Raw genomic sequence first — 17,784 nt, 5'->3', positions numbered from 1 at the left:
TTTAAGTGATATGACAAGAGAAATAGTAGAAGAAATATTTTAAGAAACTTCTGTGCAGTAAGATTCTCAATTAATTATGTCAGAAAAATTAAAGAGCGGATCTTTCACTTTTCTTATCAATAAAACTAAGAATAACTCAAAAATTTATTTAGTGAAATTTTTCCTTGCATATAATTGTATGTAAGTTCTGTGCTTCTTTAGAGGATATTTTCCTTAATCTGATTGGTTAGGAATGTTTCCTGGTACAACTGAAAGCAAAAAAAAAAAAAAAAAAACCAGAAACAACAAACAAACCAAAAAAACAGGCAGCAGTTTCCAGTAAAGTAATTAGAAAAATAAATTTAACAACTCACTGCTTTTCATCTTGAGTGACAAACTGTAATCAAGTAATTTTTTTTTTAAAACAAGCGTTCTTTGCTAGGTAGTCAGGACAGCAAATTTGGGGCTGTATGTTTTAGGGTAGTCAACTTAAAAAAACGTGTATCTTTTTGTAAAAGCAAAATATTAGCTTTTTTACCTTAAGGAACAGAATTATGTACTACTTACATTCAAAAGCTTCTTCACTGTCATTGTCTTCGTCAGAACTGATTTCAGCATATTTTGGTTTCTCATTAACTGTGCTACGTTTGCGCTTGTTCATTTTCACACGTTCACAAAGTGGCATGGTGGATTCAATTTCTGCCAGGAGCTCAGGAGGCAACTCCTTTAACACTGACTGATCTATGCTACCTATTAGTGGAGAGTAAGAAGAGCAAATGTGAACCTGAAGATAAAAAAGAGGGCCCAACACTACAATCCCTTCTCTGGAACCACTCACAGGATAACCACTAACAATCAGTTAGATCACAGTTAGATAGACCTGAAGGTATTTCACAGCCTTTTTTTAAAGTTCACACTACAACGAGAAATTAACACAATAAATTGCATACACATTTCCTTCAATAAAATATTTTGTCAGTCATATAAGTGAACTACCTTTGAATCACCTTTTGAGTTACCTTTGTAGAATGATATCCCTGCTCTAGTCCACAAAGTTTAGTCTTACTTCAGTTCATCCTCTGAATTTATCATGTTTTCTAACAGTTATAAGTAAATTACGGATTCTTTGTGCCTCAATAACATTTCTGTTTACCATCATTCATAGATTAGTGCACACAAAACAGTAACATACCCTTTTTCAGTAAGGAGGGACAACCTGTGGCAAAATTTCGGGAGTCATATCCCTAAATAAAGACCAAATCATTGACAACCCAACTTTTGCTCCAGATTTTTTCTTTCCTCCTACTGGTAGTTTGATTATGCAACACAAATCCTTGCTTGATTTTTTTACAAAACAAAATTGAAACATTTTTATTTAATACAGACAAACAGCTAGCTGAACCACAAATCAGGCTTCTTTTACACAGTGATAAATAAGTAGACAATATCACACCATTTTCATCATTTTGAAATCAAGATTAAACCCATGTGCAGTCAGAGTGAAGGAGATTTGCAGGCAAAACTTTTCAAACTGACAAAAGGAAACTAAATTAATTCAAAGGTATTTCTTTGGGGTTTGTTTATTTGATGTCTTATTTTTAGTTTTTGAAGAACCTATTGCACAGATTTGCAGGTCATCAGACTAAACTGTTAATCTTTTTCCAGCAACAGAAGAAACATTTTTGTCACAAGCACCCCTCTCTCCTTCCCAATGAATACTTATTGAGAGAGGAAATCACTTCCAAATTTCTATACACACATATTCCTCCTCAAAAACTCACTTCTGGATGATAATATACTTTTTAATTGCATTCACTACATCACTACCCTAACTTTCTAAAACTTATTTCCATTTTTGTGTTAATATCCTAACTTCTAATGCAAGAAAGTATTTGGATTTTTTTATTTCTCTTTTTAAACATCTTTAAATGGAATTAGAAGAGTCTTACTATGAGATTCTGGCATCAAAATACATTCTGCAAGTCATCTCATTTAAGTGTATTTTAAAAAACAATTTAACTTCAAATATTGGGGGTTTTGAAGTAATGTAGGTTTTTTCAAAGTAGAGTGATAGTTAAAGTTGTCCCTTCTTCCTTCACATTGTGTTCACTGTTACCTATTTGTGTTAGGTTGCCATCCTTATACAATCACCATGTACCAAAGCTACCTAAATTCTCAATATTGCTTTCAAAAATGCTGTAAAACATTTCATGGTGTGGTTGGCCATATTTCTTGGTTAATAATTAATTTTGTGTGCACTTGACTTCAGACAGGTAGAAGTATTGGCAGCATGGGTAGACCACTTCCTCTGTGTGTACCAGCAGCTGACTGGATGACAGCCAGGTCCAGTTGGGATGCTGCAGAGCTGTGCATCTGAGCAGTGGTGTCCCCATACTTTGTACGCCTATACAGTGCATGAAGAGCTTACATCCAGAACCAGAATACAGAAAATTTACATATACAAGCTTTAAGAAAATTTCCACAGATGAAATCGATAGAGTGCCATAAAGCCTGGTTCTCTAATAGTATTTGCAATTTTATGCCCATTGGCAATTTCATTAAAATCAGCAGGACTATACACACAGCATAAAGTCTACAGTAAATCTGGCCAAACAAAAACATTGCAAGGCAGCTACAAGTAAATGAACAAAAGTTGCATTATCCTCAAACAGCAAACAAAACTCACAGGCTATTCTATCGTCTCCTAGGAATACCTGTTCTTGCTTTCTTTTCTCACTGATTTTTCATTTTGAGCTAATTCTTGAAATATAAATCAAATATCACAGCATTCACTAGACATAAGTGGAAAAAAATTACTACTTTAAATATTTGTAAAACTAATTTTATTTTCATCTCAACAGTTTCAAGTTTCTATTCCTCCAGTGCTAAATTCAACTACTGCTTGATTTGCACTCTCTCCTGTTACAGATATTTCAGATTACAGTATAAGCTTACCCATTTTTCTTTTATTAGGAAATAGGTAAAGCTTACTTTATTCAAGTAGGAAACAGCAGAAAAGAGAACAAATAGAATTATTATAAAGCTCTCTGTAAGCTATCATTGAAGTTTTTCTTTTTGTCATAATGTTCCCTGAAGTAAGTGTACCACATGCCCAGTTTTCTTAGCTGCTGAGGATTGTAAACAACCAAATCTATAGAGTTTTACTTACGCAGTACAAAAGAGTTAAGAATGACTGTACACATATGAACAATTCTAATATACATGGAGAAGGATTTACCATCCTTTCTGAAGGAAATCAGGGATATTTTTGGTCAAGTCAAGAGCTTGTTAATATTTACTTTACTCTATTAATTATGCTACCTTGAGTCAGGGCAGCCCAAACGTCACTAGAAATATCCTACTAAATTCCTTCTTTAATATCTTCTATTTTATAATATAGGCACTATTTTTTTGTTCAGGGTGGTAAAGAAATACTTACAAGAATCCAGTTCACCATAAGAATCCAGTCACATGGCAACAAGAATTAGTTATAAACACAACCTAATGTCTTTTCAGTTTATGGGAAATTTTCCTAAAACAATTAATAGAATATACAACACAAATCTCTTTGAAATCTACAAATCCATGTACAATCACTTTCAATTTCCCAATTTTTTTGCTAAGTTTGCTAAGACCTAGTACCTACTTCCATGTCTTCACTTTAATCAGTTACATCTGGCTATAGCATGCACAGCCTTTTAAACAGCAAAGAGAAAGTAACTTTACAAAAAAGTTACTTGATAATCTAATAGAATGCCCAAATATCTTGCTGAAGGACTGTCATCACCAATGGAAAAACTCCCATTTTCTGCAATTTGTGTGATCAGTGTACACAATATGCCTGAAATGGGACTATAGGCATCTGTATTCTTCATATATCACTTATGTATACGTTCAAAGCTGTTGCAACTATGAAAGCAAACAACCAAAAAAAAACCCCAGAAGAAAAGAACCATCAAAACAAATTATTTTTCAAACTGCCAAGAAGAGCATGCTAACAAACTCCACATTGGTGAAACTGAAGGGAGGACACAGAAGAACAATTTATCTCAACGAACTGAATACATGAACAGTCACTTCTACAGTGCTTCTCCAAACATATGCAATGCTGTCTACAACTTACTTGCCGAAGAACAAATTCTAGTTTTTGCTTGATTGCTATTATCAAAAAGTTTCTAAGGAAAGATATTAATGAATCTTGATCTACTACTCAATGTCCACTGACCCTCAAGATAATGTGTTTTCTCATCAAGCATTTCTTTACAAAATATAATACACTTAAAGATCAACAGAGAATCTCAGTGAGAAATTAGTCTGTAAGCCAGCTCCCATATTTTATTATAGACTGGGAAGCTTTTCACAGGGTTTTACTGTGTATAGTAGAAAGATTTCTATAAATATCTAGAGGATGTAGTATTTCCCTTCTCCACATATGGTTTAAGAAACTAATGGAGCAGAACAGATCTGAGTCACAGTTCAGTATTGTGTTTTGCAGCTTCGACTTTGTAGAACAGCTTTAGCTAATATTTATGCCTATCTAATCTTTAGGAGGATCCAATGTCACTTTGTGTTGACTTTGCAAGTCAAGTAGACCTTCCTGATCCAGGCAGATCACCCTTATGGACTTTTGCTGGGTCCTTTCAATATGGACAGCACAATTATTTTTTGACACATCAATCTGTGTTCACATTAGTTTCACCAGGCTTGGTGTAACAACTTCAAACAAGCACCTGTGGAAAAGAGGATGATTCTTACTGATGCTTAGGTGAGCTTTCCAGGATCAGAGTGGCTGTTCCTGTCATGAAATCAAAACCAACATGAATAAACTCTTATTTTTTCAGTAATGATGTATCTTTGCTTTCCAAACTATGGAAAATAAATGCATAGTTTAGATCAGATCTTGGTACAATTTCCTATGAACTACAAATACAGTTAGAAATCTAAACTCTGAAGTGCTACTTTCATAACTATAAGAGAGAATTAATACAGTGGAAACAAATATCTTTTCCATTTTTGTGTGCTAATTGTCTGCAATAAGCAAAACTACAGTTAATGCAAATTCATATTAAGTTTTTCCAACTATGAAGACATTATATGAAAGAACACACAAGGGTCTGAGAGGGAAATAATGCCACCTGTTTGGGGTGAGGATATGAATCTTTACTTCACATTTCTCAGCATTTAGAAATTGAAGTTTGACCACTGAACTTCTATACTAGAAAACTGTCACTCGTCTTCATTTTGACATTAAAAATAAGCCCCTACTGGCTGCAGCTCAATTTTGTCCTTTTCTTGTTCTTTTTTGGTCACAAAAGACATTACCTGCTACTGGACTTTTCTTATTTTGCTGATGACTAATATACCCAGTCTTGCTATTATTCCACAGAGGCCAAGCTCACCTTCCGTAAATGTCCTCTCTGAGGATTTGATAAAGGATATTCCTCCCTTATCTAATAAAAGCTTACAGCCTGACTTTCCCCTAATGTCAGGCATATACATGCAGGAAGGGAAGCAGTTTCTTTCTGAATTAGCCCAAACAACCTTCAAACCTGTGCTAAATGAAATAAATGATCCTTATTCCATAAGAAGAGTGCTGCTATCTTGCTGAACAGCCATGTCACTGTAGCTACAAAAGCAGAGACTCACAAGTTTAATCTACAGCAACTACTCATGCAGATAAGGTTGTACTTTAGATAAGGAACTAAAAGAAAAAAAAAAAGAAAGGATAGAAGTACTCCCTATGTTACGAAGCTGTTTACAAAATAAACATCCTTCTAAAATAGCTAACTATTGTTAAGAGTATTCAAGCACTGCAGTGCAAAGGGCCACATGACTGCCTATAAACTGATGAAGAGGTTGCTGGTTAAAGCTGAAAATCTCTGATTCTTTCTCTAGTGTGGAAATTTAACAATATAATTTCCACCAGGTTCCCCCTTAAAATGCTCCAGTGTGTTCTTTACATGGTGCACTGAGCCCTTGGTGATCAGTCTGCTGCTCACCAGCTTCACACTTGTCCAAATAATTTTGTGCCCTGAACAGTTTCAAGAACAGAAGGGGAAACATGGGGAAATCCCAATAATTTCATTAGGTGAATTTAAGTTTTGAGGACTTATCTGCTCATAAGATGAAGTCCCGCTTTTATCTCGATACCCTATCATCAATTGAGAAACACATCATAAATGAATACTGGTAAAAATAAACTGAGTAGTACATTTACTCCAGCAGGTTTTCTCTTTCCTCTCCCCTCTCCATTTCACTGCTGTAAAGCTTATGGGAGGGTATACAGCTACCTCCTACAGGATGTATCCAAAAAGATATAACCCTCTATTGAGTGCCTTACTCTCACCTTTTGGCTACATACATGAAGGGGTAACTCCAGACCTCACCTCACATACATTCATGCCAGAAAAAGGGCAAGAAACTCAGATGCTCTCACCACCATCCAAGGGGCTGCATGCACAGGATTCTCTGATGCAATGAATTTAGCAGGATGGAGAAAAGTAGTGTTGGGGAGAAGTGTGCCCTACATTTCATAGAACCTGCTTGAACATATTTTTCGAAACAACTCTACCTCATCTGCCCCAATAGTAGCACAAAGGAAAGGCTCCCAGCCTAAAAAAAAACAAGTTTCAGGCTCTTTGCTTCTACTCTGATCCTTAGCTCTGGCCTTGAAAGATGGGACCTAGACCAGCTGGTCAGAGAAGATCTGGACATGGAAACAGAATAATTCCATGACACAATGGAGATCATCATTAACCACAGCTAAGCAGCTTAGATTCAAAACCAATTTTACAATAGTACAATACTCTGAGAAAAAATAAACATTTTTAGAAGGAGGGAAGAGACTTCAAGAGAGAACTCTGAAATTTCCAGGCAGAGAGCAGGGAATATATCCAACAAACACTCTCCCAAGATGCCAAGAGAACTCACATTTACACTGGCAACAATGATGTTCTCAAGCTATCTGATTGCTGTAGGAACTTATTGCTGGCCTTATTGCTGGCTTTTTGTCTGTATACAAATTGATAAAAGAAGGCTAGAGCAGTCTGGTCTTCCAAGATGATGTACAAAAAAAAAAAGCAGTACTTAGAATAAAAAGGAGCACGGTTGGCAATTGAAATAAATGTAGTGCTGCACAAACTCCCTCACTTTTATGAATCAGTGTTGGGGGGTGCTTTTGGATTTTGCTGTCATTGCTTTTGAACATATGCATTGAAATTTAGGCCAATTCAATTTATTGTATTAAGAAGTTAAGGTATTTTGTAGAGTTGCAAAACTCAGCACGCATTTTTCTGTTAATATTCTTCTATTAAAACTCCTTTCAGTACTCAAAAGGGGCTTATAAAAAAAGAGGGAGAGTGGCTCTTTACACTGGCAGATGGCAATAGGACAAGGGGGAACAGTTTTAAACCAAAAGAGGAGAGATTTAGTTCAGATGTTAGAAAGAAGTTCTTTACTGAGAGGATGGTGAGGTACTGGAACAAGTTTGCCCAGGAAGGTTGTGCCTGCCCCATCCCTGGAAGTGTTCAAGGGCAGGCTGGACAGGGCTCTGAGCAACCTGATCCAGCGTTAAGATGTCCCTGCCCATGGAGCTGGAATGAGATGATCTTTAAGATCATTTCCAACCCAAACCATTTTTTGACCCTATGATGATTAATGTTTGGGATCTGAAATTTACGACTAATGTATTTTCCCAGCCATGTATTCTGATTAGAGAAAAACTTCTATATAAGGAATATAATACAACCAAAACTTTTGCAGAGAATAAGCAAAAAATGGCAAAAGCCATTATTTTATATCTCATCTGTGACTTCTAGGCACATCAAGAAGACCTGCTTATTTTTCTTACTATTGCATGGAAACATTCTCAGTCCTCATCATTGAAATTATTGCATGAAGCCACTAAGTTTGCTTCTTCAAGGTAACTTAATTACATAAGGAACAACAAAAGATTGCTGATGTTTTAGCTTTAAATATAAAATAGTACAGGAAAATTGCTCGGAAGATAATTAAACAGAATATATATTTTTTAAGGAAAAGTTATTCAATGCAAACAACAGTTCAGTAATTTGAAGGACAAAAAACATTTCATACTCTTCTTTTCTGTTTGCTGGTAGTATTCCCATGGAGCAAAAGTAAACTCCAAATTTCAAGTAAACAGTTTAAATTTTCTTATATGAAAAGAGTCACCTAGAACAGCTGAAAATGTTGAGCAACAGAGATGTTAATTTTCCAGAAGCAAATGTGAGCCTTTCTACTATTTGTATTTAGCCAAATTTACCCTTTAGCTAGAAGAAAATTAAAACCAAAAATTTCAAGCACATATCCCTGCACATAATCCAAGATTAACATCCACATTTAGATCCTCAGACACCTGAGCAAGTCCGCATTGCATACTGTAATTGACGTCAGACAAATTGCTGGGCCACATTTACACATTGCAATGCACTGTTGCAAAATTTATTTATGCAAAATACCCTTAGCTATTCCCAAAAGCAAGAGGAACTCAATCAAGCATCCATGTCCACAAACCAAGAGCAGTTTCAGACTTTGAAGAAATTGTTCTGACAAATTAAGTAACAAATGTGTATCACTTACATGTGCCAAAGTAATTTTTCAAAAATCAACTAATTCAACAATGCACTCCTAAATCTGCAAATAGACAAAGCATCATATTTCAGATGAATCAAAGTATAATGAAACTAGTGGATTGGGTCAAATTTATTGTTGCTGCTAAGAGCTGGATGTGACACACACAAAGTTCACTCTTCCTATCCAGAGAAATACTGTAGGAGCAAGAATCAAAATATTTACCTTAGCAGAAAAGTCTAAAGTAGGAAACAAATAGTAGGAAAGCAGCCACCAGGCAAAGCCCTGTGCTGAAAATGTCACCTCTATTACCGGTAACAGATCAACACAAGAAATTACTCCAGTATGCAGTGGCTGATTCCTGCTCTGTACCAATACCAGTTCATCCAACATCTACTTCTGAAAAACTAGCACCAAAAATGAAGGCCCAAGAGGATATGTACAATGCCCATACAAATCCCACCTACTTTCTGGAATGGGACAGACACACCACGCCTTCAAATTCCCTGCAAGTAGGAACAAACCATTCCAGTGCAAAGCATGTTAGAGAAATCAGATCTTCCTAGACTTTAACAAGTTATATATAGTTTAGACTTTTACCTAAACAATGCTTGGAATAGTTTTCAAAATGTGAGCTTCTTAATCCAGAAAGGAAAAACAAATAATCAGGGGTCAATTAACAAAGTGCATACTAAAATGGATCCTCTGCAAACTCAATATATCTTGAAATACTTCTAATGGCACAAGGGTGAGCCAGTCCCTCTTCCTGTCAAGCCGAGAGGAGGTAATCATTCGTATCTCATAAAAGAGAAAAAACAGGAAGACTGTAGAATTCTCATGAAAGTCATAGCTGTTTTTCTAAATTGCAATTAAATTTTAGTTTGAAGAAGGTTTAAACATTTCAGCTGAGAAAAATCATTACAAATTTTCTGCTGTAAATGCCAAAATACAGTATTTTTTCCTATGAAATGCAGCATAATTTTCTATACATCCCCCCGGTGCTGCATGCACATGCAAGATGGTCAGCAGGTTATTACTCTGGCCTTGACACATGCAAATGCAGTTGCTACCAGGAACTTCAAGACAGTGATTTCAAATTCAAGATATATGGAACTGAGGATTTTCAAAATGCTAACGTTTACAAAAGCACAATTTATGGGAAGCAAGCTGAGTTTGCTTTCCCTTTCCAAGGGTAGTATGTTTTTACTTCCGTTATTTCCTTGCAGCCCTTCTGATTTCTATGTCTATTTCAGCATCAAGAAATTGTTATTTTGGAAATAAATTTGTGTGAACTCTCAAATTTGATCTGCTAACATCCATAACCCATTTTTGTCCTTAGAGAAGTCCTATACATGAAGGATTTAAACAATGTTTAAAATTGGTACTCCATTTCTGCCCACAGTTTTCATCTGTACCATAAAGCACCTTTAAGCAGTTTGGCAGTGCTAACTAGAAATCAGTGAGAGGCATCACAAGCTCACTCAACTGAGCCCACACAATCTGGATACAGCTTTTCATCCTGAAATACTCCCTTTCTTGTCACTACTAGAAGATAATTGATTGCTGTTCCACAAGTGAAACTATTTCCAACAGTGCTAGAACCCAAAGACAGACTGTCATGTTACACAAATGCCGAATCAGTTACTATAGGCTCTGAAAAAGTCACCTGGAATTGAAAACAAACAAACCAAAAACCCCAAACAAACCATATAAGCACAGAACACAGAAGAATCCAGAAGCATTATTTTAATGACATGAAGACAATTAGGCAGTAAGATTTTTAGCTGATCCAGTAAAGAATATGTATGGAGAGCACATTCAAAGAAACGTCAAATCTTTACTCAAATTTCACACCAGGGCAGCAGGGAACAGAGTATATTTAGGAAGACTTGTAGTGAGCAATAAAATCTTATGTCTTCAGTCCTGTGTTGTACAGATAATGAAATCCCAAAACAAGACACATAATGGAAGAATAGCATTCAGATCAGAATTTCCTTTTTTTTCCTTAAAACAACAAACTCCTTTTAGGTGATGCAGGAAGATCCAAAAGATGCTTATTTTGCAAAGACAATCCTTCAAACATATTTTAAACCTACTCAGACATCTCCTTATACAGACAGTTACAGCTTCTCTCATTACTCATACTTTAACAATGGAAAATTTGTCTTGCTCAGAATGCAGTAATGTGAAGCTGTTAACAGCTCCCATCCCAACACAGGTGATCAGCATAGGTCTAAAAAGCAGCAGAAAAGGTATTCGCTGAAGCTCTGAAAAGAAAGGACAGCAAACATGACCTCCTCATCGCAGGCACAAGCTTAAAGGGAAAAGTTTCATGGATCCCACAACAACATACATTTGCATTAAAACCAAGATAAAAGACATTCACAGATGTTAAAATCAGACAAAGAAAATGTCACAGTTCATTCTGACCTGGACAAAATTGGCCACAAGACTTCACCACAAGACCCTGTAACAAAAGTACTTCGAAAAAAATGCAAAACTTCCTCTGAGATATAGAGAATCTTTCAGAAAAATGCTCAAAGATCAGGAGAGAGAGAGAGAGAGAGAGAGAGAGAAGTTCCTTCTTCCTTGTAAATGCCAAAAGGGACTCTTGGATTGATTCAATATTAACAGTCACAGACTGTGGCTACCCCTCCCATTCATAACTTGATAAAATTTCAAATGTGTCTGTAAAATTCGGTGAGAATGTTACTTTGTCTTTTTGAAGTGCAATGCAAATAACGACACAATTTCAAAATTTTCTGAAACAATGCAAAAAGTTGTACAAACTTTCAGTTTGCAAAGAATTAATTGTAGCTTAATATGAGTCAATGTTATTGAGTTTTGTAATGAATGGGAATTAGTGCCTTAAGACAGAATGACTATCTACATGGTGTTTTAAACTAGCTGAGCAACCCTATTTTAAACTGCATTTCAGATAATTTATAGCAATGAAGTTGTACATGACAAAGCCAGGAGAAGACATTTTCTTGAGGGAGGGATGGATGAGAAACAAAAAAGAAAGGACAAGAGATACAAGGGTAATGAAATAAGATAAAGTAAAATATACTAAGCTACATGGCATAAGAGGCATGTGAGAAGTTGAATAATGATGCTAAAAGGCAACACTAGAAAAGAATTGCTACAATCTACTAAGCAGTATAGGATGAACTAAAAGAAGGTTTACGAAAATTACATTTCCTAGTGTATTAAAATGTTTATAACTAAAAATGGCACCAAGTAGAACTGTGAACACTATTTCAACTGGACTGAGGACATTGTGGCAGTGGCACGAACACATCTATATGAGTTAGCTGTTGACAAATAGACTTTGCCTGATGAAGAGAGAGAACTTTATAAATTATGTACCTTTTCAAAGGTACACTGGAATTCACCTGGTTAATTAGCATAATGTGTTCTAGGAAGTAAGTTACCAGGGAAAAAAATACAGAACTAAATTACACATCAAAAATCTGCCATTCAAAGACACTTTCTCCAAAATCTGCCTGCTGGACGCTCAAAAGTTGATTTGTAAGATAAAAATAGTTACATTATTCTTTTCATTAAACCTATTTCTAGTATCATTGTAAGAACCTTATTCTGAATACAATTGCAAAAAGACTCATATCAGATTCAAACAATTTTTCCCCTGCAAATATGTCCCAAGTTATTTAAAAGTACGCAAGAAAAAGATTACATCAGAAAAAAAAAAAAAAGCAGAAAAACACTGTAGAGAAATTATAAACCTGACTTTAAAATCAATGCTTTGCTCATCTGTGACAGCTACTAGAATCACACCAAAAGTCATTAAAACTTTTACACACTACTAAAGCGTTCTAGATACATAACCACATGTAATATAGACTACAAGAAAAAATAATTCAGAAACATTTTGGAAAGCATACATGCACTGCCTATTGTTCTGAAGACTTTAAAGGAACTGATTTTCTGCGCATAGAATTGTGTGAATTCAAAATCTATCCTAGTGACACTAGACCCTAGTTCCATCGGAAAGTTTTTAGCATTTCCTACCTAGAATATAAGGGTTTTATCTGAAACCTTCAGATTAAACTGAGAACAAAGATGTCATAGTTTTATGGCTAACTCTAGATACCTGTTATTAGAAATAGAAATTTTGCCTGTTTTAAACCTCAAAAAGGGACAGGGACAATGTTCTTATTTCCAGGACAAAGAGAAATCCCTAATAAGGAGGCTAGTATTTTACAAAGAAGTAATATACATCATGAATTATTATTAAGACTTTTTAGAGTTAATATAAACAAGTTAGTAGATAGAAAACAGGCATAGCACAAGAAATTGATGATACAGACAACACCTCTTTACAGATGCACGTAAAATAGTTAACACACTCACAAAGATGATTTCTACATAATTTCTAACCAGATCAGCTATATAAGAAAATGTTTTCATCTTGCATTGATTATACACCTGGAAATGGATTTATAAATCATCCTGCATACAGCTGTAAACATCTCCTATGGCTTTTGATCTGTCTATTTTAAGGCACAACAACTCTACAAACATGACTATATAAGAAATTTAAATTCTTTAATGTTAAACATTTAAAAAACCCAGAAACTTGACTAGTTAGTAATACTGATTTCACAATGTGAAATTATCTACTTCAGTCTGAAACCAAAGAAGCCAAAATTAAAGCACCAAAAAGAAAAGCAATCTTATTTTTAAAAAGTGTTAATCCGCAGAAGAGATAATCAGTTAAATATCAAACCTACAAGCTATTCTGATTTATTTCCTGCCCACATACTAATTTCAAAATGCCAGCCAATTGTTCAGCTTTCTTCTTTCTGCATATAATGAACACTAGAGACAATGATATATGAATTCTCCTACAGACCAAACGTTTTTCTAAGTTTATTATCACAAAGTCTCAATCATGGAACCTCCTCAACTGACTTGTATTTATAGTATTAAAGAGGCAGATGGGACTTTGCAACTAGGTTCTTACTACCACCATGTCAAAACATGCCTCAGAAAAACCCATTTCAATTCAAATTAAATACATACAAGAATCTTAGGGCTGCATACTTAGTATTTACCATCACTCCAGCTACATTATTTACAGTAGTGGTAGTACTTCATACAGACACACCTAAACCCGGTAAAATTATACATACAAAAGTTACATTGCACTGGATAAATTACCATATTAAACTAATGCAGCTGAAGTATCATTTAGTGCAGCCTAAGACCATTTAAGTGTTGCCAGATTAAGAACTTTTACTGAAGTAAATAAATAATTTCAGGTTCAATTGTAGCAAGATTTCCAATAATGACAAGTCCTTAGACTAGTTTCACTTTATTTCTCAAAATCCCCATATAAGCAAGCACATAAACTAGCAAATGTTTGCATTTCATTTCTAACAGCAGAAGTAGAAAATCTACAAGAACTTGAGTGTAAAACATATAATGCAATTAATATTAAAACAATCTTACCTTTATTAGGTTTGGATGACTTGTTCTTGTTAGGTTTAAAACAAGAGCCCCTTGATTTATCTTCTCTGTCCTTAATAAATTTCTGCACATCATCCAAAGAAAGCTTTTGAAGGACAACTACAGGTTTAGCTCCTTTATTTAGATCTTCAACTAGCCCAATCTTCTCTACTTTTTCCTTCTGTTCACCTCTAAATTCAGTTTTCCTTGAATCCTGAGAAACATTGCCATCTTTATCACGCTTGATTTTTGGAATGACAAAATGTTTCAATGCGCCAGATCTTCCCCCCAACAAATAACTGGGAAACTCTGCTTTATTGTCACCATGTGTTTTATTACTATCTACTTTACTCTTATTACCATCTGTCCTTCGTTCATCCTTGCTGTTTGGTGACTTAAAACCAGGTTTATCAGGTCTTGATTTGCTAGAATCCCCTTTACCTTCCTGTTTAATACGAGGGCTATCAGGTCTTGATTTCTGCTCCCCAGAAGAAAACCTTGAATCACCAGGCTCTTGCCTATACTTCCTTTCAAATTTCTCAGGTTTTGAACCATCAGATTTAATACCATGCTTAGAATCATGTTCACTTTTGTTTGAGGATCTCAAATATTCAGGCCTTCTAATCTTGGATGGATCTCCTCTGTATCTCTCTGAATCCCCCCTGTCCTCAGATCTTTGTTTAAGGCTATCATGGTCACGCCTTGGTGTATCAGAAACTGAGCGCCCATCAGGCCTCTGTTTTGTTGGATCAGGTCTACTTTCAGGTTTCACCCTTGAAGGATCAGATTTCACATCTAGTTTGTGCCTAGATATTTCTATCTTCTTGTCTGACAAAGGTTTACTGGAGTCCCTCCTATTATCGTGTTTGTGTTTTGGTGTTTCTGGCCTCCCTTCACTCTTCTGTTTTGGTGTTTCAGGTCTGCCTTCACTCTTCTGTTTCGGCGTTTCTGGCCTCTGCCGTATTTCCTGTTTGCCATTATTTTGTTTTCCCTCATTTTGTTTCATCTCCATTTGCCTGCTCTCGTTCTGTTTCAATTCTGTCTGTCTGTTCTCATTTTGTTTCATTTCCATTTGTCTGCTTTCATGTTTCACTTCTAACTGCTTGCTCTCATTGTATTTACTTTCCAACCGTCTGCTCTCATTTTGCTGGAATTCCATTTGTCTGCTTTCATTTTGCTGGATATCTGTCTTTTGACTTTCAAAGTCTGACTTTTTTCTAAAAATTTCTGGATGGTTTTCAGGTTTAAATTTAAGAGCTCCAACAGTGTCTTCTTGGGGAACACACACAAACCCGTCATTATACTGCTTAATTTCTTCAGGTTTTCTGATGGTGTCCAAATCCTGAGTTACTGTTGCCTGAGAGTCTGCTCTTCCTGCTTGCTGCAGATCAATACTAACCATCAATGCTGGCCTTGCCCCATTTCCTGCAGAACCTGTCTCCTGAGAAGCTGCTCTATTTCCTCCAGTAGCACCTCCAGCCTCTGGTGGTTTGTTTTCTTGTTTTCGCTTCTTCAGAGGCTTATCTGAAAGTTAAAGAGAAAAGATCACAAATTATATATAAAAACTGATAAATGTCCAAGGAAGAATGTCCATTCCCCTCCACTCCCACAATTAATCCTCCTCAGCATGTATTGCAAACATAGAAAAATCCACTGAATTTAAAAGCAAGAATAGGACTTCTCTAGCTAATACTTTTTCATGTATTCAGGCTATCATTCACTGTCAGTCTACCACAGATGCCAGTTAGTCATTAAAAAACCCCTCCCTCAAAACACATGAAATCAAAGGCCCTGTGTAATTCCCAAGAGAACCACCTAATAAAGCAGCTAAAATACATTAAGACCAAAAAACCCCATGCCATTAAAAAAACCCCCAAACTACTCAATTACACTTGAAGCAGAAGCTGGAAAAGTCAAAGTTAAGGTGCATCTTCACAACTACTTTTTGAGGAATACTACTATAAAAGATATCTTCTGCAGATTCAACCTGCTTTATTATGCATGTACTAAGCAAGGATCTGCAAAGATTATGACAGAGGTTTTCCCTACCTGGTTCAGTGCATCAGTTGGACTTCACACATTTTAGTCAGGGAACACACAAACAATGAACAAAACTGATAAAGTAACTACTCCACCACTCCATGCTTCTCTTTGAAGCTAAGCAGTACACCAAGGGTTGGAGTCTCTACCATAACACATGCATATTAGGTTGGGGACCACTACACACTTAAAAACTTGAGTATTTTCCCTTTGCAATCATAATGCTTTTTACAGATGAAACAAAAAGTATAGCGATAATTTTCTGTCAAGAACCCAACTCTGCAATAAGCCTTTCAGTTTACACTAAAAAATCATTAGGTGCAGAATAAAGAAAAATCAAGTGAGCCAACCACACAACCTGAAATCTGGTAGAATTCATAGAAATGAGAAGCACATGGAAGTATCCAAAAGAGTATATTCTACTCGTACAAACTTCAACCCATTTATATTACCAACATGGAACTCTAAACTAAAAATAATTTCTGCCATGAAAACTAGATGCCCTACCTGCACTAAGGCATATATTCTCATTTCTCAACTATCACCATGTAATTTGTCTAAAAAAATCCTACTTTCTCTGTAATCAGGGAATATGATTTTAAGTCTAAGGAATGACTAAACACAGATGTATTGTCAAAATCCCTAGACCACAAATGCAACTTAAGAAAGATGTACTTTGTGCCTACGTATGTGGTGCCTTATCACTAGACACAATGAACCAGCTCTCCTATTCAGAGCAGGTGAATGAATGGTAAGGAGGATGCAATCAAGAAAGAGGGAAATAAATCCCAATGAAAAAAGCCATACACTCCTCTGTAACTGTAAACCAGAATTACAATATATGACTTCTAATTTCTTGTAAATTTTTAGAACATTCTTATTTAGAAATACTTTGAAGGATCACCCCCAAAATGAAAATTAGGCCACAATAACAAGCAGTAACATGGTCAATTCCAGTGATGCAAACAGGCTTCTTCCCCCCCATCACTTTCATCCTCAAATCTATTTGGGTATCTCTAACTTTCTAAAACACAAAAATTCTGTACAAGATTCAGTGGCTGGAAGACAGTAAGGACAGATACAATAAACTCCATGCAGAAACTGATTAACTGCAAAAAAAGAACTTTGCAAAGCTCAATAAAAGCCTGTAGGAATGACTGCCAACTTCATGATAGACGTGTGAAGCAAAATAAATTTTCCAAATCAAAGATGCAGCTTTTTAGCATGGAGATTTTTGCTTTTTTTGTGCTACAGCAGCTGCTGGATTCATATGAGGACTTACACAGATGATTTTTTCTACATTATGGAGAAAACAAATATACAATACATCCACACACATCATTACCTTACTTCTCAATTAAAACTCTTTAAATTTTGAAACATAAGTTCAGAAACTTGCATTCTTTTGAGAAAGTTGGTCAGCCTTGTCATTTTAGTCCAGAAATGCCAGGCACAATAAAAAAATCCTGTAAAAGCTCTGATGGTGGATCTAACAGTAGTCTTTAAGACATTGCTGTTATTCATTATCTGCCCCATCCCTTTAACTGAAGTTATTACCTGTTACAGAAGGGAACACGCATTCATATTTCCACAACTACATTTCACTGTCTAATGCATCACCATAAGGCACCAGTGAAGGTGGTTTGTATTAACCTACCAGGCTGAATGATTCAGTTAAAAGCAAGAAAATGTTTTCCTCTCTTA

The 17,784-nt window shown here is 35.6% G+C and overlaps 1 protein-coding gene across 3 annotated transcripts in view; it reads right to left on the bottom strand.

Annotated features, from left to right (window-relative positions):
• The window catches only part of NIPBL (NIPBL, cohesin loading factor), a 110,796-nt gene that overhangs the window by 44,612 nt on the left and 48,400 nt on the right, over window positions 1–17,784 (bottom strand). For 2 of the 3 annotated variants that reach the window (XM_017730231.1, XM_017730232.1), the window contains exons 9-10: window positions 14,044–15,564; window positions 547–729 (exon numbers count right to left, since the gene is read on the bottom strand). In XM_017730231.1, coding sequence (XP_017585720.1) covers window positions 547–729; window positions 14,044–15,564 — 1,704 coding nt within the window. The remainder of the gene's footprint in view (window positions 1–546; window positions 730–14,043; window positions 15,565–17,784) is intronic. The other variant, XM_017730233.1, reaches the window with a different exon arrangement.

This window comes from Corvus brachyrhynchos, unplaced genomic scaffold (assembly GCF_000691975.1).
Source record: "Corvus brachyrhynchos isolate BGI_N302 unplaced genomic scaffold, ASM69197v1 scaffold42, whole genome shotgun sequence".
In the NCBI taxonomy this organism is placed as follows: Eukaryota; Metazoa; Chordata; class Aves; order Passeriformes; family Corvidae; genus Corvus; species Corvus brachyrhynchos.
Note: the sequence above shows the minus strand (reverse complement) of the source record. Positions and strands in the feature narration are given on the sequence as shown.